The sequence below is a fragment of the Nomascus leucogenys genome, chromosome 13, assembly GCF_006542625.1.
Source record: "Nomascus leucogenys isolate Asia chromosome 13, Asia_NLE_v1, whole genome shotgun sequence".
Classification (NCBI taxonomy): domain Eukaryota; kingdom Metazoa; phylum Chordata; class Mammalia; order Primates; family Hylobatidae; genus Nomascus; species Nomascus leucogenys.
This window is the reverse complement of record NC_044393.1, coordinates 105,841,834-105,863,991: the sequence shown is the minus strand read 5'-3', so window position 1 is coordinate 105,863,991 and position 22,158 is coordinate 105,841,834. Positions and strand designations below refer to the sequence as shown.

Below are 22,158 nucleotides of genomic sequence, written 5' to 3'. Positions count from 1 at the left end.
TCCTCTAAACTCCTCGTTTCAAAGCAATTGGAAGAGGAGTGGTGGCCAGCCAACACTTGGTAATTGTGGTTGACTGTGGAAGCCTGAACGTTCTCTTCCCTTTACCAACACTTTAGAAATTTCACTGCTCACAGGAAGGTCTGGAAGGTGGAGGAGGTAGACTGACCCCTCCAGGCTCTGTTCCTTGTGAGCACATTTGGTTGGTGAAGAGCTGGATATTAACTTTTTCTCGCACATAGACTGACCCCTCCAGGCTCTGTTCCTTGTGAGCACGTTTGGTTGGTGAAGAGCTGGATATCAACTTTGTCTCAGACAAGCAAGTCTTTCTGGTATTTTTAGTGCCATCGCCTTGTCAGTTGTTTTGTTCCCCTTTTCTTGTATTATTGCTCGTGTGCATATAGCCTGTGGGTTTTAGGAAGTGAAGCATCAAAACATTCTACTTTCAGTGAGCACCTTTAGAACTTCGGCAAATATTTTCAAATAAGTTGCTATAGAATTCAGTGTTTCTCCTTTGCTTATGGAAGAAGACATGCATGTCTCCGTCACTGTCCTAGGTAACCTTTATAGCACTTGCTGGAACTCTTTATTCTTCTTAAAAACTTCATCAGAAAATCGTAATGAGTACATCATTGGCACAGAATAAAGAACGCTGCTGCTAAGAAAAGACCTGCTACTTTGGAGCGGGAGAAGCTGTCTGTGCGTTGCCTGGCAACCGCCCCTCCTCATCCTTCTTCTGAAAGGTCTCCCTGTTAAACCACTGTCGTCATCAGTGGAGTAAAAATGGTCCCCTCTGGGCTGCTTCTCCTGGGTGGGGTGCCAGCAAAGGAGTCTGGTCTCTGAGAGAATCTGATCATGCCGCTTTGGCCGTATGGGCTTTGTAGGTGACCATCAGGGTGGGGAGGTGCATGACCACTTAAACAAATGGGTCTGCTGCCACACAAAGCATAGAAATCATGATACGAAACGGCTTTTGAAGGGATCTTATGGAAACTGCCACTCCCCAGGCTGCTGGAGGCCAGTGTGGATGTGGCCGCTGAACCGCCCCGATTCCCCCACCCAGGGCTGCTTGTCACAGAGCTGGGATGACAGGGGCTGCTGTTGACTTTAGAGATTCTGCTTTTCTCCTAGAATGTGTTAGTGTGGTAGGAGACCTCTTCAGGGCTTGGTTACATAAAGGTTGCATTTCATGAACTGTTTCCTTTCTCTTGCACCCTCTTTTCCTACGATCTGTTTAGAATCCAAGGTTGGTTTTCAGCTGAATTTTGCACACTAATGGAATTTGTAAGTAACTCATGGCTTAAACTATATTTAATATGTCAAAGGGATATGTTTGAAGCTGGAGTCAAATTCTTTTTTCATTGAATAAGGAACGTGTATTGATTTGTATTAATAAAAAATGTTGTAGAACAAATATTTGCAAATACATTTTTTCATATTGTTCAAATAAGTTATAAAAAGTAAACAGAAATATAGTTTTTTCCAACTTCCTCTTTCTGGTTATAATATTCCGATTTCTCTTCCTCATCAAAGGCTTAGAAGATATTTACTTTCTTTGTAAAGGTTAGCATTGGTTTCTGTGTTAAACTATCTATAGTTAAACTTTGATTATCCAAATGGAATGAGAGGATTTAATTATTGCAAAGCAGGGAGGTTTAAAATGGACAGGAAAAGAATTAGGGGAGTTTAATCTGTTTAGAATGATTGAGCGTTATCTCTTCATCTTCCATGCCATTTCTTCAAAGTTCTCCAGTGTTTTCCATTCAACTATAAAGGTGACAACTGCAGATCCTGGTATAAAGAAGACACCTGAATAGAAAACTTTGTGTTTGATAAAGAGCCATTTCAGGAATTTGAAATACCATGGGTAAATATTTTAAACATGGGTAGATATTTTAAACTTCTAAAAGGCAGAAATCAGTAGAAATATATGGGTAGACATTTTAAACTTCTAAAAGGCAGAAATCAGTAGAAATATTATAAGACTGAATTAATTTTTCATTGTTTTAATCGAAGTAGCTGCAGTCTGGTATTAAAATCATCACACTGTCAATTGTTGTTGTTTTTTTTTTTTTTAACTGTCTGTAGACCAAAATTACAAGAAGAGAAACACAAAAGATATTTGGTAAAGGCAGGTGGTCTTGATGAATAATGTTCCTTTCATTAACATATTTCCCTTATTAACTGTGTAATTAATTGTACATAGCCAAGGGAAGCTATGGAAATTGCATTTTGAGATGTATCAAAGCTGACTTATGCTTCAGACTTCCATGCAATTTACCATTAATGAAGCCAGAGATGGAAGCCTCAAATCTATAATTATTACTTACTATTTGAATGACAAGCAGAGAATTTTATCAGCAGAGTTTTAAATGAAAGGGGATTAGCAGCTAATGTTGAAATTGTTAATCTTTCTTATGAAAATAATTTTGAAGAAAATGTTTTAGTGGAAAGAGAGGGTTGGGGAAGTATTTGCCATTAAAATAGCGATTTCCTGATACTTCATGTGACTTTGTCTACATTTGACAGCAGGGTGCAAATATTTTTGAAAGTGAATGAATATTTTATAGGGTCCAGAGCTGCTCATGCATTCTGGGAATGGATTATGCAATAGTTCCAAATGTCCTGGCTGGGGCGAGAGACAGTAAGCTAGCCAGAGGAAAGAGCTGAGGCTAAGACAATAAAATATAGGAGAAAATTCTAGGAAATCCAGATATCCTGGCTGGGGTGAGAGTCTGTAAGCTAGCCAGAGAAAACAGCTGAGGCTAAGAAAATAAAATATAGGAGAAAATTCTAGAAAAATGAAAATTGGTGTATTGTCCCAGATCTCTACCCTTCTCCCCCTCTGATTGTTCATTTGATTTTAGATGAGGAATGACAAATATTGGTGAAGAAAATCATTCCATGAAACACTGGTAACCATTTGTCCAAAATGCCTTCATGGCAGCACCACCGTGGCTCTGTGCATCACACCTGCACTTCCAAAGTGAAGGTGACTGTTACCTGAAACCCATGTGCCTGGCACACATGACCAGACTTGGACCACAAGAGGCCTCTGATCAGAAACTGGGAGGCACTCCCATGTTCCCACAATGAAATTCCGTGGGTGCCTGTACCCTGAGTTCATCCAACACATGGTTACTGATCATGTAGGGTGTACCAGGCTATGTCAGACGTTAGAGACACCATGAAGAGCAAACAGTTAGCTTGTGGGGAGTGCCTAATGCACACCTGCCATTTACGTCTTTGTCCTCATGATTCTTCCCACTGAACCGATGGCGCTGACACAATATGTGTGGCATTGCCTGGTTAGAGCCCGGTGTCGCTGTGAACAGGAGAAAGGACGTCCAGGGAGATGGACCAGTGCGCCATCCTTCACGTGTGTTCTGGACTTAACGTCACACTCGAGACATGCTGGCTGGTCGGAACATCTGGGACCTGGAGGCCTGTTGGGTTCTTTAGAAAGTTCTGGGCTCCTCCCACACGCGGTGTCCAAGGAGAACAGGCAGGTGACCACATCCACTGCAGATGTGCAGTTTTCATCTCTTAAAAATTCTGGTTTTCTCGAACTTGCTGTCTCCCTGGTTTCAGTTTGAAATGGATTTAATGGGCTAGAACCCCCGTCAGCCTACGTCAGCCTGTGAATCTTTCACAGAATTGTTTTGTGTTGTCTGGAAAGCAGTTCATGATTGCAGGAGTCATTTAATAACTGGAGCCCAGGGGGTCTGGAAGAGGTCATACGGCCCCTCTGACCTGTGGGGGATAACTCACTCACTAGGACCATCCCTGGTCGCTGTGCATTGGCAATGCAGCCCTGTGTGCACACATGCACCCAGATGCCTTGGTCTGTGTTTCAGGAATCACCTCATCTGTGGACAAGCACATCACGGCCTCCCAGGTTAGGTTAGTGATTCAGTTGTTTTAACATTTGAAATTTGGGGTTAAGCTATGGGCTGTTAGTTTTCTATGGTACTTTGAGCAAAGTTACCTTCGACGAAAGCTGAATAGTGCCATCCGATATCTGAATGTCTTGCCCATGTAACAAAAGCATGAAGGCTATTGGAAATATCAGAGTTGTGGATAGAATTTTTCAGATTTTCATCCAGACTTTTAACTTCAGGTAACTTAAGGCTAGATATGACCTGGCTTCTCAGATCAAATCATTAGGTTCTTTCCTTGCTGTGGTTCTGTGAGGGGTGAAGAGTTTAAACAATTACAAAATATTTTGCAAGCTAAAGCGCTGAAGACATCTTAGGTGTGTGAGGAAGGGCAGGTCAGATGAGCAGACGGGAATCCTAGGACGTGTTGCCTGCAGGACGCGGTGCACCCTGCCCAGTTCTCTCGTTCGCCCACCTCCACTTCTGTTCCCCACACGCTGTTCCCCATGCGCTGTTCCCCATGCCACGGCCACTGCCTGCCCTTCCGTGGTGGGCTGCAGCAGTCCTGACTTGCATCCTGCGCTGCCACCTGGGAACCAGGGTGGTCTTTCAAAAGCACCATCATCACAAGCATCTTTGGCTTAAAACTCTTGAAGGCTTACCATGGCTCTTAAAATAAACTGCTGAGTCCTTGCAGCCAACAGCTCCTGGTCTGCTGGGCACCGTTGCCCTCACATTCATTCCTTCTCTGCAGCCCCGACCTTCCCTCCTCCCGGAGTGGCCACGCCCTCCCGCTCGGGGCTCCAGCCTTCGCTGCCCTTCCCTGTAGAACCCCCACCCCCACTCAGGCCCTGCCCAGGTCCTTTGCATTAGGGACTTGGCCCATGGCTCTGAGAGTTTACCCTTCAGAGGGGCCCCCTCAGTGCCATCCCAGATGCACCCCGTCCCCACACCCAGGCTCTGCATCGTGACTCTTGTCCGCATTTATTACTACTCACCATTGTCTGAAATCACTTTTTAAAGCTGTGTTTATCTATTTGTAGATGGTCTGCCCTCCAGCTAAAGAAATTAATGAGACCAGGCATTGTAGCTCATGCCTATAATCCCAGTACTGTGGGAGGCCAAGGCAGGCAGATCACCTGAGGTCAGGAGTTCGAGCCTAGCCTGGCCAACATGGTAAAACCCTGCCTCTACTAAAAATACAAACATTTTATTTTTGTATGATGGTTCGCACCTGTAGTCCTAGCTACTTGGGAGGCTGAGGCAGAATTGCTTGAACCCAGGAGGTGGAAGTTACAGTGAGCTGAGATCATACCACTGCACTCCAGCCTGGGCAACAGAGTGAGACTCTGTCTCAAAAAAAAAAAAAAAAAAAAAAAAAAAAAAAAAAAAGAGAAAGAAAAGAAAAGAAAAGAAATTAAAGAAATGAGCCACATGAGGACAGGGTCTTTGGCCAGCTAACTACTGTGCCCCCAAACCTAGGCCATCCCTGGCTTATAGGATGTGCTTAATCAAACTGGGTGACTGAAGGGACAGATGACTAGACCACCACAACTTCGGCAGGAATCTGACAGAAATGACAGCAGCTCTTAGCCCTCTGTCCCAAAACCAGATGAGGCATTCACATTTCACTTAGAATGCCAAGCAGACCTCTTTTGCCCTAAATTTAAATATTAATAGCTGTACATTTATGGAAAACATAGTATAATTCTCTGAATTATTTTCCATTGCTTATAAGCATTCATCTTTGTATTTTACCTATGTTCACATAACCTTAATTTTTAAGATGTTAAATAAGATAATAAGATTCATAAAATTGTTCATTTAAAATTCTTTGCGCTTCTCTGAGAATGACAGCTTGAAATACAAAGTGGTGCCTCTGTCATCATCCCCATTATTAAACAGCTTCTTTCTTAGTCTTTCTGCAGGTGACCCCTGTCACCCCCTCCTACGCACACTCCCTAATATGATATCTTGCTAAAAAATGCCCAGCATAAAACAATCCATCAATCGTATGAAAGAACAAGACTTTCCCCTACTTAGTAAGAGTAGGTGGTAAGGAAAAAATCACTTATCTTTTTAAGTTTATTAATTAGAACATTTCTAGAACAGAATGTGTTCACTATTAACATCTTCTATTGGGGTTTTTGTTGTTAGGTCTTTATCAAATTGTCATATTTTTCTGTAAATGTGTAACAGAAGTTTACTGGAAGTCATAAACTTAAATCGAGGATCACTGGGCGTTGGTGCACCAGGTCACCTTTCCATGCATCGCAGGTCTTCGTGCAGTCCTTCTAGAGGTGACGCAGAGCCTGGGCCGGCTGTGGACTCTGGGAAGTGCCCTGCAGGTCCCCCGGGCATTGTGTAAGATCTCCTTCGTCAGTGTGATTTCTTACGGCTCTGGACTTTGTTATCGATTTGGAACACCAAAAGCCAAATTATAATAAAAATACACCAATTAAAGTTTCTACTCAATCGAGATGGAGCCAGTTTTCATGTCCTCTTAACACACCACTTTGCAAAGAGTCAACCTTCCCTTCCCTTTGCTCTTCTGAAAGTACGTAAGGTCGTGATCATGTCCCAGTGCCTCTATTAGAGGGAAGGAATCTGTTCTCTTACAGTGTTTTTCTAACAGGACTTTGAAAAAAGCATGTCATTTTCTTGAGAGCCTTATCTGAAGGGCATCCTTAATTTTTTTTTTTTTTTTTTTTTTTGAGACAGAGTCTCGCTCTGTCACCCAGGCTGGAGTGCAGTGGCGCAATCTCGGCTCACTGCAAGCTCTGCCTGCCGGGTTCACACCATTCTCCTGCCTCAGCCTCCTGAGTAGCTGGGACCACAGGTACCCGCCACCACGCCCGGCTAATTTTTTGTATTTTTAGTAGAGATGGGGTTTCGCCGTGTTAGCAAGGATAGTCTCGATCTCCTGACCCCGTGATCCGCCTGCCTCGGCCTCCCAAAGTGAGGGCATTCTTAATTCTCAGTGAGTGTATCTCATTTTTCAATGATGAAAAAGTTTTAAATGAAGCAGATAATTCCGTAGCGTTCCCGGTCTCAAAACCAACACGCACCACACATTGTTTCCCTTCTATGCTTTGTTCCTGCGGCTGCTACTTCACCTTCTCCACCCGAACTGCATGCCAACTGGGGACTTTCTCCGGAAAATTCCGTTTTGAAGTATTTGAACTTTTCTCCACTACCTTAATGGTTTATAATTTTATATTACTCCACGGTTTGATTGGTAACAAGGCAAAGAATGGAAATGGATTTCTAAGTCACATTAAGATGCAGGGAGAACCGTTTTCAAGGGTCTCTGGGCTTGCCAGAGATTCTAGGTGGTCCTCAGAATAGGCCAGCTGGAGATAAAACTCCCAGAGAAAGAGCTTGGAATAAATGGCATTAATTCACATCCATCAGGGAAGCCAGTTGTGGTGCCCACAGGAGGAGGCTTTTGCCAGTTTCGTCTGTGTTGACCACTTTCCAGTTACTTGGGGTAAGGGAAGCATATGACTTACTGCAGATACGTGTGGGAATGCTTCCTCCTTACAAACAAGTTGTCACAAAAGCAATTTTTGTCACAAAAGCAATTTTTAAAATGTGATCAAAAGCGAGAAGACCCCATGAATGGTCTTTCACACCCTCTTGTTAATTCCTTGGGTCCCATTTCTACTTCTTTTTGGCTTTGTACAGATAACCCAGAGGCTGAATTCCAAAACCATGTGTTTGCTTCTCCCGAGCAAACTCCACCTTGGCACACAGGCACACTTCGAGTTGGCTGCCGTGCGCCTGTGCCCTTTGGTAAAGTGTGCATATCTGCCCTGCATCTCAAGTTGCTTGTTTGAAGAGCCGGAACGATGCCTGTTACAGCTGTTGAGTAAGACCTGTAATTCCATGGCGAGTCAAAGCTGCTGCCGTGACAGGCAAACGGCGTGTTAGAGGAGCGGGATGGTGAAGAAGCCCGTTCACTCCCTGCCATGACGGGCACATGGCATGTTAGAGGAGCGGGATGGTGAAGAAGCCGGTTCACTCCCTGCCACCTCATGTTGTGGGCATTGCTTTCTAAGAGTCAGATGGCAAGTTGAATATGGTCATATGGTTCGGGATTCCTGTTTCAAGAAGAGCTTTCTTAAACTAAGAAATAGTGAAACTATCTTCTGATCCTTTAACCATTATCTGTTCTTCTTTGTGTTTACATGTACTACTTTGAATTTCTAATTTTAAATATTTTAACATTCCTGCTGCATAATATTAACAAATAATATTTAAAATATGCCAGATGCAGCAATCTACAGACAATAAAATACCTCCTCATCAAGCGTTTGCTGCTCTGGAAGCCCCCGTAGCTGTGTGTGCTGAGCCAGGACAATCAACCTCATCGAACTTCTCCTTTCGTCTTTTCACAGTTTTGCTCGGAATTCAAATGTCCTACTTTTGGAATTCAAAAATTTAACATGAGCATTTCCCGTTCATGTATTAATGAAGACAGGTGACCATGTTTATTTTTAAAGAAAGAAAAGGTCATCATTTCGCCAAGTGGCAGTGGAAGCAGCTTAGTCCTTGCTTTTAAAAGCATTATTCTAGCTTGTGACTTCAAAACACAAACCTGTGGTCTCGTCACAAGGAAGGAAAATGTAAAGGGATTCTATTCTTCATTTTAACAAAAGGTTTGATTGTAATGTTCAGTAAATTAAAGGGTATTGTGCTGCAACAGGCGCCATTGTAGAAAAGAGAAGAGAGGTACAACCTTCCCAGTAATGACTGGGTTCCCCAAAGCCCAGCTTTCTTTAACACACCTTGTCTACAGTGGGAAGAAGTCTCCACTGCTGGCAGCATCGTTGTAGGAACGAAGTTTCACCAGGACAGTTTCCACTCGTCCCATATCCGAAGACCCACGGAGTGATGATGGGCGTCTCCAGTCATCCGTGGGGACTCATTTCCCACTGCACGAGTGGTTTGATTGATGTGAAATAATGCCAGATGGACCGGCTTTTGCTCATTTTTAAATAGTCCACCATCCTTAAGAGTTTTAATATTGCATGGTGGGAGTTTATTCTCATTATTATTTTTAATAATAATAATAAATCATCTTGCACCTCTCAGTATCTCACTTCTTCATTGTTACAGCCAACAGATAGATACCAAAATAACCTAATTTCTGTAACTCTGAATGGAGCTGAAATAGCACTGGCCTGCTGCAGCCTTTCTTCTGCCTCCCCATGGGTTCTGCGGGTGTCTTTGGCAGCAGGGTCTGCAGGAACAGGTGAGTCAGCGTTGGCTGACCCAGGATCCCAGTGCCTGTGGACGGGATTCACATGGAACCACATCTGGACCCTTTACAAGTCTCCAGATGCACTACCCCAGTACTCAGAGGTGGCAGCTGCACTTCCTCCTGGTGCCAACAGGAAGACGAGCATGGCTTGTGTGAGCAGGTCCTGCATCAGATGCACACGGGATGCTGGTGTGCTCTTCCCACCGGAGAAATTGTCCTTGTTAACTAGCAGTTTAGTTTCACGTAGTCTGTTAAACAGGCATTTCCTAGTATTTCCTCTCCTGAAGACAGCACAGGATGCCATGTGCTTTCCCCGTGAAGGCCTCAGTTGAACGCCTGTTCCCACCCCGTGCTGGCTTGCTGCATGTGGTGAAATATAATTCTTATTTTCAGTAAATGGGATGATTAACTGAGTGATCCTGGAAACCAACCCTCAGTGTCGACACCAGTAAGGTGGTGCCATAAAACAGGCTCAGGATATGATGTGAGCGCCGGGTCCTGCGTCAGACGCACACGGGATGCTGGTGTGCTTTTCCCACCAGAGAAATTGTCCTTGTTAACTAGCAGTTTAGTTTCCACGTAGTCTCTTAAACAGGCATTTCCTAGTATTTCCTCTCCTGAAGACAGGCCATGAAATATTTCCCTCTTCAAAAAAGAAATGAACAGAAGAGAGCGGACATGTTGTATTTCCTTAAACAAAAGGATAAGAGTGTCCCCAGAACCGCAGTGGAGCCACAGAGCGTGGGAGGGAACTCAAGAGTCTTTCCAATACTCTCTTCCTCTACTGAAACACTGAGACCCTCCAGCACCCCATCCCTGGGGCACACACCTTCTACTGTGTCTCCCATATTCACTCATCACCCCTCAAAACCTCCTTGGGAACACAGACTCTGGCTCTGCCCTGTGAGCTGTGATTACCAGGTTACGAAGGGGTGCACCCGTGGGGCTCAGTGAGATGGCCCGACTTGCCAGAAGGCTCCACGCCAAAAAGTAGCTGTGGGAGGGACCCACACCGTTCTGTGTATCAGACTGTTAAAAATTCTATCAACACAAAGTCCAGTGCCTTCCCACTGTGTTCATGTGTGTTCCTGTTCCACAGAAGCTTCTTTCCATGTTCATCTTTGCGAGTGACAGGGGCGGTTCCTCTCCTGAAGGGAAGGTGCTCTTGCAATCGTTAACAGACACTGTTGTGTTCTGGACTTTCTGTGCTCCATGTTCCTAGAAATCACCCCCTTGACCTCAAGGTGTTGATCATTTGACCAGAAAACGGTACCGACGACATTTGGGCTATGTAATACATTGTGAACACATTCTCCATCAAAGTGTTCGTGGCAATCAAACTTTTGTTACACAAATTTTGGGATTCTGTGTAAAATGATTCCATTAAATGTGGAAGCCAGTTGGTTTGCCTGACACATGGAGACTGTTTCCTCCAAAACCCATCTAGCAGCACCCGATCTTGTGACCCAGTGACTGTCCTCAATGCTCCAACTCTAAATGATCTTATAGGGTGAGCTAGAAAACAATATGAGACAGGGACTGGCAGGATGGATTCAGAAACGGGAGAAGGATGACAGAGGAAACCTTCGATTGAGTTAATATCTCTAACAAAGTAGATTGTGTGAGCGCTGATGGTGTCCTTCTCAAAGGGTGAGAACGTGAAGAAGAATGCAGCCACATCTTCGGCTGCTGCGGTGTAGACGTCATGTGCTCTGGGATCTACGTCAGACAGTGAATGCTGGCAACACCCTTGGGAAACCCACTTCCTGAGTCCCCGTGGCTTTCTCCATGAATGGTTTGATCTAGGAATTCACCCTTCCGCAAGCACATCATGCCTAGGCCCTCAGGAAGTATGAGAATTTGAGAAGGTTGGAGACACCTTTTCACTCAGGGCTCATCTAGAAACAGCTTAAGTAAAATTCCCTTAATGGAATTTAAAAATATGAAAATGTCAGACTGAGTTCTCCCAGCCAAGAGCCCTTCAAAACCCCAAATTATACAGCAAGCAGCTCTAAAACGAAAGACGCACCTCCAAATGCTCCCTAAGAATCAGGGAACGACAGCAAATCCAACTTCCGTAAGCACTTCAGCTTGTATCGAATGAGATTCAGCACCAATTCTTCGCTCCCTATTTTCACTCTTCATGGATTTCCTGATGTGAGCACACATTGTGGTGCAGTCCTGCCTTTGCTGGCTCACTCCGCCTGGTACTGTCAGCCTCAGTCGGCTCATTCTAGAGCTTTCTTCATAAAGCTTCAACTCAGAGGCACTGACGGAGAGCCCAGAGCAAGGAGCTGTGTGAAGTGGGACGCGGTGTGAGAAGGGGTCCCTGACCACCAGGAGCTCACACCCCAGAGGAGACCCAGCTGCAGGTGCGGTGCACACTGGTGCCTGGAGGCCACTGAGAAGGTTCCAGGGGAGATGGAGCACCCCACCTGGGACCTGGACCATGGAGAATGAGGGAGATGTAAAAAAAGGAGAAGAGTTGTGGAGAAGACTTGTAGAGAAGAGCTCTCTGAACTGCTGCCCTTCCAAATTTATACAACTGCTGTTAGCTTCAGGTTGTTACAGGAACACTCAATGAGCTGACACCTGTCTGTCATGAGTTACAGTGATGTTTGCTGGGCAACCCCAGAAAGGAAGATGGCAGCAAGGCCATGTATAGTAAAACATTCCAAGTTCCTTATGCTCCTTTTTGGAGAAGTTCTTCCAAGTTTCAGAAGATTCAAAGGCAGTGTTTTGGATGCCCATCATCAAAATAAAATGTTTACCTATAATACAAATCACTTGTAGAGATTTCCAGGTTATGCATTATTATTCCACAGATATTGGCTGAGTGCTTGCTGCCTGTGCTGAGCAGCTGAAACACAGTCCCTGCCCTAAAAAAATTAATCTCATGAGAAGAATCAGAGCTTGAAACCCACAGTTAAAGCACCAGGCAGAATGTGACGAATGCCATAGAGACATATGTTTGAAGTAGTAAGTGTTTGATGAGGGGGTGAGTTGTAGGGAAGAAAGATCACGAGGTGGGGTAGGTAATGGGCATGTCCTGACCGGACTCCTGGAGGAGGAAGTGGTGTCTGAGCTGCACCTTGAAGTCTGGGTTGGTTCATTACAGAAAAATCAGCACAAAATGTAGAGAAGGATGGCGGTGGGGAGGGGGCAAAGGCTGAGAAGCAGTCTTATGGGATAGAAAGTATCAGATTAGTAAAAGGAAATTCAGACAAAGAACAATGCCAGTCTAGGCACCCTTGGTAATTTTTTAAATAGGTTATATTTTGCACCAGAAACGCCAACCTGGTCGTTCAGTGAAAAAGCAACTGGAAAGGGGAGGTGATGAGAAGAAGATCAGCGAGAAGGCTGTGGTGACGAGCCAGGAGAAAATCCGCAGGGCATTTCAGAGGCCACGCCCAGGCTTTGATGCTGCCACTGGCTGCTGGGGTCTGTGAACCAATTGCTTACCTTCTCTAGGCCTTGGTTTCCTTATCTGTAAGATGTGAGCCTCATCTCAGCATTTTTTCACTTTAAAGAAGTAAATTCTATTCTGCTGAGGATGTCCAAAGTTGAAATGAAGGTACTCAGCACTGGGGGAAAAGGTTGCCTTACATTTTGCTGTGGGCTCTGGGGTTATTCATTGCCATTCTGCTTATCTTCATTTTCTGTTCTTTTCTACATGTGCTATTTATGTAACAAAAGTTGCAGTGCCTTAAGAAACTAAGCCATCCTACCACCACACTCTCTCACACATGCATTCATCTATAAAATAAAAGAATTTAAATGTGAAGGTTTTTTTTCTGAGCTAACTTTTTTTATGATTTTTTTCCATTTATTGGGGTGCAGGTGGTATTTAGTTACATGAATAAGTTCTTTAGTGGTAATTTGTGAGATTTGGGTAACATATCACCTGAGCAGTATACACTGCACCATATTTGTTATCTTTTATCCCTCGCCCCCCTCCTTCCCCTCCCCTCAAGTCCCCAAAGTCCATTGTATCATTCTTATGCCTCTGCATCCTCATAGCTTAGCTCCCACATAGCAGTGAGAACATACGATGTTTGGTTTTCCATTCCTGAGTTACTTAACTTGGAAGAATAGTCTCCAGTCTCATCCAGGTCATGGCAAATGCTGTTAATTCATTCCTTTTTGTGGCTGTGTAGTATTCCATCATATGTATGTACCACAGTTTCTTTATCCTCTCATTAATTGATAAGCATTTGGGTTTTTTCCACAATTTTGTAATTGTGAATTGTGCTGCTATAAACATGCATGTGCAAGTATATTTTTCATATAATGACATCTTTTCCTATGGGTAGATACCCAGTAGTGGGATTTCTGGATCAAATGGTAGTTCTACTTTTAGTTCTTTAAGGAATCTCCACACTGTTTTCCATAATGGCTGTACTAGTTTACATTCCCACCAGCAGCAAAGAAGTGTTCCCTGTTCACTGCATCCACACCAACATCTACTGTTTATTGATTTTTTGATTATATCCATTCTTGCAAGAGTAAGGTGGTATCACATTGTGGTTTTGATATGCATTTCCCTGATCATTAGTGATGTTGAGCATTTTTTCATATGTCTGTTGGCCATTTGTATATCTTCTTTTGAGAATTGTCTATTCATGTCCTTATCCCACTTTTTGATAGGATTGTGTTTTTTTTTCTTACTGATTTGTTTGCTTAAATGTCAGTTTTAAAAACACCTATAGCTAAATGCCCACTATCAGGGAAAAGCCACGAATACTGTTTAAGTTACATGTTAATTTCCTAATAATTCCAGAAGACGTCTGAGTAGAGTTGCTATACTTGTCCAAGTTCACATGCAGGACGACCACAGTATAGATGGCCCCCAACTTATCATGGTTTGACTTTACAGTGGTGCAGAAGCAACATGCATTAAATAGAAACTGAACTTCAAGTACCCATGCAACCATTCTGTTACTCACTTTCAGTTCAGTGTTCAATGAATCACGTAAGATATTCAACACTTTATCCTCAGTAGGCTTTGTGTGAGATGGGTTTGCCCAGCTGCAGAGGAAGGTAGGTATTCTAGCATGTGTAAGGCAGGGTAGGCTCAGCTGTGACACTCAGTAGGTTACCTGTGTTCAATGCACTTTTTTTTTTTTTTTTTTGAGACAGAGTTTCACTCTTGTCACCCAGGCTGGAGTGCAATGATGCAATCTCGGTTCACTGCAACATCCGCTTCCCAGGTTCAAGTGATTCTTCTGTCTCAGTCTCCCGAGTAGCTGGGCTTAGAGGCGCCCAGCACCATGCCCAGCTAATTTTTGTATTTTTAGTAGAGACAAGGTTTCACCATGTTGGCCAGGCTGGTCTCGAACTCCTGGCCTCAGGTGATCCACCCACCTTAGCCTCCCAAAGTGCTAGGATTACAGACGTGAGCCACCGAGCCCGGCCTCAATGCACTTTCGACTTAAGAAACTCTTGGGCCATAACCCATCATAAGTAGGGGAGCATCTGTACTAAGCTCCCGTGGTACCTTTTGGTTTTGCTTTCATTGTTTAAAACATTACTTTGCTATGAAGGCCTAGCTTCCCCACAGACTCACAGATGAAAGGCAACTTATCTACAAGCCATGAAAGAGGAAAAAGACTCCTAAGATGTAGTTGGGGGATATTTCATCAGTTTAATATCACAAAGGATGTTTCATAAAAAATATTGATAGAAGAATACGGAACAGATCAAATTGAAATGAGCAGAACGGGACAAACACAGCCCACTGGAGTGGCGTGTGCAAAGAGATGTCAGTTCTATCTCAGTTTTAATAGAGTCAAGTGCCTCTGCAGATGGCTTCATTCTCCGTGAAAAAACATCGCGTCAGTATCTACCTCTTCCTCCCTCCTACCACCCAACCTTGCGCCACACAGGCTTAGTTTATATTTTTGCCATAAATGTAGAAATTCAAGAGAACTGAGAGTATAATTTTGCTTCCCATAGTTAAGATAAATGTGAGAATTTAAATAGCTGCAGTTTATATGAATTAAGATAATATCCAATGCCTCTTTTGCAGACAATATTTTCGATTGAATTAAACCTGCTAGGGTTCATCATTTTAGAACCCATCATGTTTTATTGAAGGAAGCCCATTTGTTTGTGATGGATTTTATGAAAAGAGCATTTTCCAAAGAAAAGCTGGGACCCAGAATCATTTTGCCAGGAACCATTTTCTACCTACCTATTTGTAGAACTCTACATAAGCCCAACTTGAGAAAAGTAGCTACAGAAACAGACTGGGACTATTCTTTCACCATAACTATCCACCTCCCAGGTTCCCTCACACACCAGATTTGGGCTAGATGAGCTGGTCAGTATTTTCACAAAACTTAAATATTATATCATCCAAAAATGTTTTTCCTATTAGGGTAACTTTGGTACAAAAATATGAATTTGATGTTCCATAATGATGTCTCAAAAGAAAGAATGTGTAGTTCGCATTTCCTAGATTGAGCCATTTGAATTTTGCCTAATTTCATAACTCGAGACATCTCTCTGGGGTGCTTCTTCCATGCACAAGGAAACCCCGAGGCTTCCTGGGTGTTGGGGCTGGTGACGGGAGTGGATGAACTCGTTCGCTTTGGCTCAGAGCAGCCCCGATGTTTCTGTTCCTGGCGCGGGTGTGCTCCCAAGGCTCAAGGCGTGGCATGGGAAAAGCGTTCACTGTGTGGAACGGGCAGTCGGTGCGTCTTCTCATCGACACTGGAGTCCCTCTGCTGTTCCCAACTAGCTCAAGCAGGGCCATGGTGGGGGTGACAGTGACAACCTGGGACCTCCCAACAGACGGCCTCAGAGTGCCCACCCTGAGCCAGGCGATTGTCCCTCACCACCATGCCCACCCAGATGCAGGGGTGTCACGCAAACAGCACACGTGGCTGATGCACCTGCTCTCGTGTGAGCCAGGCCAGCACAGCAGGGTGTGTGTTTGCTGCATGGGTTCAGGTTGGCTGTGATCAAAAACTTCCACTAGACAGCACGATGAGCTGAGATTCCCGCCTCGCCATGTCCAGCCCTCCCTCCCTGCGTGTCTCTTTCTCCACCTGTCTCCTGGAACGGGCCCCAGTGGGCAGGGAGGGACCATCCCAGCTCCTCGGATCAATCAAAGGGGATGTCAGGGGGTGGGCAGAAGGTGAGAGGGGCCTGGCCCCCAGGCCTGACATTGGAATGCGTGGCCGCTTTGCAGCAAAGGACCATGTGTGCACATGCATGCTTTATTTTCTCGTGTGGACACACTTGGAACCTGGGTCTACACATGACACACAGCACCTTGCAAATCCACAAGCAGAGTGACATCAGACGAGGCCGTCACTTCCTGTGGTGCCATAGTGCAGCTGGGTTTGGTCCTTTGAAATGCTCCTTCTTAAAATCAGGGCGAGTTCTCAACCGTACGGATGAATAAGAACCGACTGGACTGTGCTGGCGGCATGGGGGTCTTTGTGGAGGGGAATTTTCAGGAGGCCTTTGTTTCCTTGTCTACTCATAGTAATGTTCACCGACAAGCGCCAGAAAAATTAAGATTGGAACAGCCAAGGCTTAAAATATTTGCTTCCATCCATTTGTGTTTGTTTCATGCTAGAAGCTGTTCTGCATTTTGCACAGATCAGAGCAGCCCAGTCTCTGAACTGCATCACACCCAGTGGGTTCAGAAAAGTGTGCTGGTTTTAAGAAAAATGACTCTATGCAAGCAGAAATGGGCACGCGAAGCAGCCCCACCAAGAGCATGGTCTGAGCTCCCTGGCCCTGTAATTAAAAGGTGTGATAATTGTTGTCATCTCAGCGGTAAACTGATTCCCAAACACATACCTAACACCTGAGTTTATATTTACATATGTAAAATGTGTGTTAACAATGCACATATTTCACTTAACAGTCGCATGGTATTATATGCATTGTGCACCGTAGCACAATGTCACACCAAAGCCCAGGCTTATGCACATCGCAGGCACGGCCCAGGCTTGTGAGCAAGGTGGGCATGACCCACGTGGTGCGTGCAAAGTCCTCTGCTGCCTTTTGTGCATCTGCCGGCTGGGCTTACCACCTAGGCGCACTCCTGACCCTGTGTTTCCCTTTCAGTCCTACATGGAGGACCACCTGAAGAACAAGAACCGGCTGGAGAAGGAGTGGGAAGCGCTGTGCGCCTACCAGGCAGAGCCCAACAGCTCGTTCGTGGCCCAGAGGGAGGAGAACGTGCCCAAGAACCGTTCCCTGGCCGTGCTGACCTGTACGTACCAGCCCCGGGGGCGGGAGGCCTGGGTTACAGGTGGGGGAAACTGGCTGTGCTGACCTGTACATACCAGCCCCGGGGGCTGGAGGCCTGGGTTACGGGTGGGGGAAACTGGCTGTGCTGACCTGTATGTACCAGCCCCGGGGGCTGGAGGCCAGAGTTACAGGTGGGGGAAGCAGCCCCATCCTCAGGGTCTGCAAAGCCCTCCCCTCCTCCTTCCCGGTGCCCCCTCCTCTACAGCAGACTTGCCCCCTCTGGGAAGGCCCTCCTGGGAATCTCCCCTCTGCGATGCCATCCCCAGCCCAACCAACAAGGAACCACTGTCTTCCTTTCCTCCAGCACGGGCTTGGGGACATCTGCACCCCGGTGAGCGTCAGTTCTATTGTTCTCTGTCACCGTGTGACTTGAGACACGTTCCTGAACCTCTTGGAGGCTCCACGTCACATCTGTAATTGGGGTCACGCGGACGTCCTTGAAATATTACTGCTGTGAGGATTAGATGAGGTCATTAGCATAGCACCAGCACATCGCAGGCACAGAATGAACAGTGGTCGCCTTTACAGCATCTTTAACTTTACAATTATTTCCACAAACTGAGCACCTACTACCTAGCTAGGGATCATTGCCAGGAAATGGAAATACAAGGCAGTAGTTCTCCGAGTGGCTGGCATGGAGTGGAAGAGACACCGTCTCGTGTTCCCGCAGCGTGGGATGCACTAAGCTGCGTACGGGATGAGGAGGGCAAGGGCCGCCTGGTGCTGGCATCCACCTCGCTCATCCTCTATGTGTACAGCAGGTTCCAAGGAAGATCCTACACTTTGCTTGTTAATAAACCCACCCGCCAGGAGGAAGGGGGTCCTAGTTATGTTCCTGACCAGAGTTTCAGAGGGAAGTAGATACTCGCATCGTTGATTCATGAATGATAAATGACAGTGTGGGCAGAGTTTCTTAGTTACTCTCCTGAGGACCCTAAGACAAGGCCCTTGCACATGTCTCTGATGCAACAGAGGGAGCTTCGTCAGCTCACACTTCGAGAGCACCACTCGGCCACACTCACTTTCAGCTCAGCATCAGGCGGGACCAGTGTCCCCCGTGGCCGAGGCCATCTCTCCGTCACTGTGTCCCTGCCTCAGCCCTTCGGAGCCGGTCAAGGGATCAGACTGGTGTCCCTGAGACACCGCCTGTCCCTGTACCAGCAGCACAGACCCCCACGGCAGCCCTGGTGCAGGCCAGGGAGAGGCGCTGCCCTTGCCCTCCTTCCAGCCCACAGGAAGTGTTACAGGTCAGAACAGGGAGAAGCTGGAATCTCGTTTTGCTTCAGAAACTAACCTGGGGCATTGCAGACCTGTGTAAAATCCCATTCACCCACCTGGGTGCACGCTTCTTGCTACTCATTTAGTGTTCAGACCAGTTTCTATGAGGTCTGAGGGTTTTAACCCTAAAGAGATCTAAAAACAGAAGCTGTTGTGATTTATAAATTTTATATTTAGAAGAAAAGCAAAATACAATAGATCCCATTAGCCAACTAACAGATATTTACTAAGCACCTACCGTGTGTCAGGGGCTACTAACAGGCTCTGGGGGCCTGGCCACTGTCCTCGGAGAGGAGCAGCCTGGGGGAGGAGAGGGCGGGGAGCGAAGCCGGTGTGGTAGGACAAGTGAGGGTGGTGGTAAGGGGGTGTCCTGCTGAGTCCTGAGTGGAGACATGGTTCATGGTAAACAGCCATGCAGCAAGCGTGCATTACGTGTCTCTGTGTGTCTGGTCGTTTACTCGGATTGTGAGGTGTTTCATGGTAAATATTCGTCTGACAGCACGCCCTCCCCAGAGACAGCCCGGAGCGTGGCAGAAATGACCTGGCGATGGGGTTTTCCCCCTGTGTGCCCTGCAGCCACCTGGGATCTGTCTGTGCAGTGTGGATGGGGGGTTGGGGGCGAGGGACCTAGTGATGGTGAAGTGGTCCGTGCTCAGATGGGACACAGGCAGCCTCTCCAGGTAGCAGCCGGCGCCAACAGGGTGGCCACACATGGATGGGACACAGGCAGCCTCTCCAGGTAGCAGCCAGCGCCAACAGGGTGGCCACACATGGATGGGACACAGGCAGCCTCTCCAGGTAGCAGCCGGTGCCAACAGGGCGGCCGCACGAGATGGGATACAGGCAGCCTCTCCAGGTAGCAGCTGGCGCCAACAGGGCGGCCACACATGGATGGGCGCCCGATGTTCTCATGGGGATCAGGACAGCCCTGCCCATTCTGAGCCAGGTCACGGGTGAGGGGGGAAGCACCTCCCTCCCGAGACTTACGCTGGAGCCAGAAAGAAGCTGCCTGCACCTCCTCCCAGGGTTCTCCCGACCCATGTGCCAGGGTGTGAAGACACAGCGCTGCCCTTCGGGCTTGAGAGGCCACCAGGGAAGACACAGAAGGGCAAGTTCACCTCCTGGGAGAACCCTAGATAGAAATATTTTCATGAACACATAGGTTTATTCTGAGCAGACTTGTATTACCTACTTTCTTCTCCATACTCTTGGCCATCTTGCCTCTGGGAAGGAGGTCTTGTCCTCAGGGAGACAGTGGCTTGGCTAAAGCTCTCGCTGTTGCCAGGCCCCAAGAGATGGCCGCCTCCTCTGCTTCACTCCTGCCTCACCTGCGGCCGCTGCGCTCTTCACAGGACACAACTGGCTCCAAAACAGCCACACACGGCCCAGGAGGACCGGCTTCCCCGTGGCTCTGTGGCTTGGAAGGCCCGTGCTGCGCTGTCATGGTGGGTGGACGGCACTCGAGCTGGGCTCCACACTGTCCTCCGTGTTGCGATGGAAGCGAGTCCGCATGCTGGGCACACACTATCCTCTGTGCGGGGATGGAAGCACAAGTACTCGGCCACGCTGTCCTCTGTTCGGGATGGAACCTTCGAGTCCTCCGTCTGCACCTGCCTCTCCCACTGTGTCCTTTCTACACGTTCACTGGGCACTCCCAGGTCTATGGAAAGGGTCCTCGGGACCACCCCTCCCTTCTTTTCTGCCCCGCCTTCCCCATGGAGCACTTCCCTGGGCCATTCTTCCACCCAGGAGATGGACACGGTCGCCCGACTTCCCGGATGCAACCTGATCGGAATGAGCCCCCAAAGGAGAAGGAAACACACATTATGAGATGCTTAGCTGGCACCATGCTAGGTCTAGTTGTATTATCTCAGAAGTTTAAAGAACTTAACATGCATTTTCTGTTTTTTGAATGTTTAAAAAAGAATTATGCAGCATTTCGCTTGTCTGCATTTCAGATTAAGAACAGGGATATGATACTATTTTGGTGCCTTATCCTAAACAAACAAGTATTTTTGGCTCTATATTGTAATAACGAGAGAGAGAGAGAGAGAAACAAGACAATGCAGAGAGACAAGACAGAGACAATGAAGCGCTGAAGGCTCAGGTACAGGAAGACAGCGAGGGGGACAGTCATGTGGGGTTCGCATCTCCCAGCTTCTGGGGGCATTGCTGCTGGAGGATCATAGCTGCCTCACAGCCAGAGGCGCGGCTGTGGGCATCTCCCAGGCCCTTGCCTTGCAGCGTGGTCCAGTGAGGCAGAGGCCCAGCTGATCACCGTTCCCAGGAGTAAGGGTCACCACGCTGGCCCTGAGCTGCAGCTGCGTGAGCGGCGTCCTAACCACGGCATCACTGGGGCGTCGTGAGCCAGCATCCCCCGTGCCTGTGGATGTGCCACCTCTGGTCCTCACAAGAAACCCCCCACTTGGCTGAGAAGAACTTTGAGATTTAGAGCCCGGCCCGTCAGAGCTGAAGCCCACACTCCCCAGTGCCATCCCCATAGGCTGTCGTGGGCTCACCTGAGATTGTGTGTGTGTGTTGGGAAAATCCATGTCCATTTCAAACTCCTACAGAAGTATTTGAAACATGTATGAGGGCTGAAGCACTTTGGCTAAGCATAGCTTTCCTTAGAATACTCAGAAAACAATTTCTTTCTAAATAAACCTTTGGTTTAGTTTTTTTTTCTCTCCCAAAACTCTAAGCAGAGTCCCCTAAGAGGAATATTTTGCCTTGGTTACTTCTGAGTGTCCAAAAATTATCATGATTTGCTTTTAAAGATCAATACATGGGTGATTCTCCTAACTCTGATGATTTGATGATTAAGCCAGGGTTTTCTTTTTCCTTCCATAGAAAAAGGTTCTGGGCATATATGTCACCTTGCCAAGAAAGTTACTGGAGAGAGACTCCCAGCCTGGCTGCCTTCCCTCCACCCCTTTTGATCTCAGCGCCAGCTGACTCTGCCCCTAGGATTTGGGAAGGCTGTTGGTTTGTTGGTGTTGGAAAGAAAATATCCCAGCAAATTGTGTGTGGGCCTTTTTCTTTGCTACCTCACAGGCAGAAGCTGTTCTGGGCAGCTGTTCTGCCAGAGACTGGGGATTCTTTTTTAGGAAGAGATCTACGGAGTCCTTCTCGTTAGGCTACTTCTCGAAGGGAAAGATTGTCTAAAAGCATCATCTCTGAACTACAACAGCAAGTGCACCTTCCATGAGCTCGTCAGGACCTCCCGTGCAAAGAAACAGTGCCGGTGGGGTTGTCAGGAGCCACGCTGACATTCCACACAGTTCAGCTGCTCAAAGTTCTGATTTTAGATCCTCTTTACTGTCTTTCTTAAAACTGAACCGATAGGTTGGTAAGATGCCTGGCCTGGTGTGGCATGGCTGTCCGTCCTTCTCACATCCTCCTTCCGATTCCACTTACAGAATCTTCGTGTGGGGAGGGTCTCACAGAGTGTGGGGCGAGCCTGGCCTT

General features: G+C 46.7%; 1 protein-coding gene across 4 annotated transcripts in view; it reads left to right on the top strand.

Annotated features, from left to right (window-relative positions):
* Window positions 1-22,158, top strand: part of PTPRN2 (protein tyrosine phosphatase receptor type N2) — a 998,301-nt gene that overhangs the window by 901,582 nt on the left and 74,561 nt on the right. For all 4 annotated transcript variants that reach the window (XM_003281603.4, XM_004090276.3, XM_012512304.2 and 1 more), the window contains one exon: window positions 17,227-17,374. In XM_003281603.4, coding sequence (XP_003281651.2) covers window positions 17,227-17,374 — 148 coding nt within the window. The remainder of the gene's footprint in view (window positions 1-17,226; window positions 17,375-22,158) is intronic.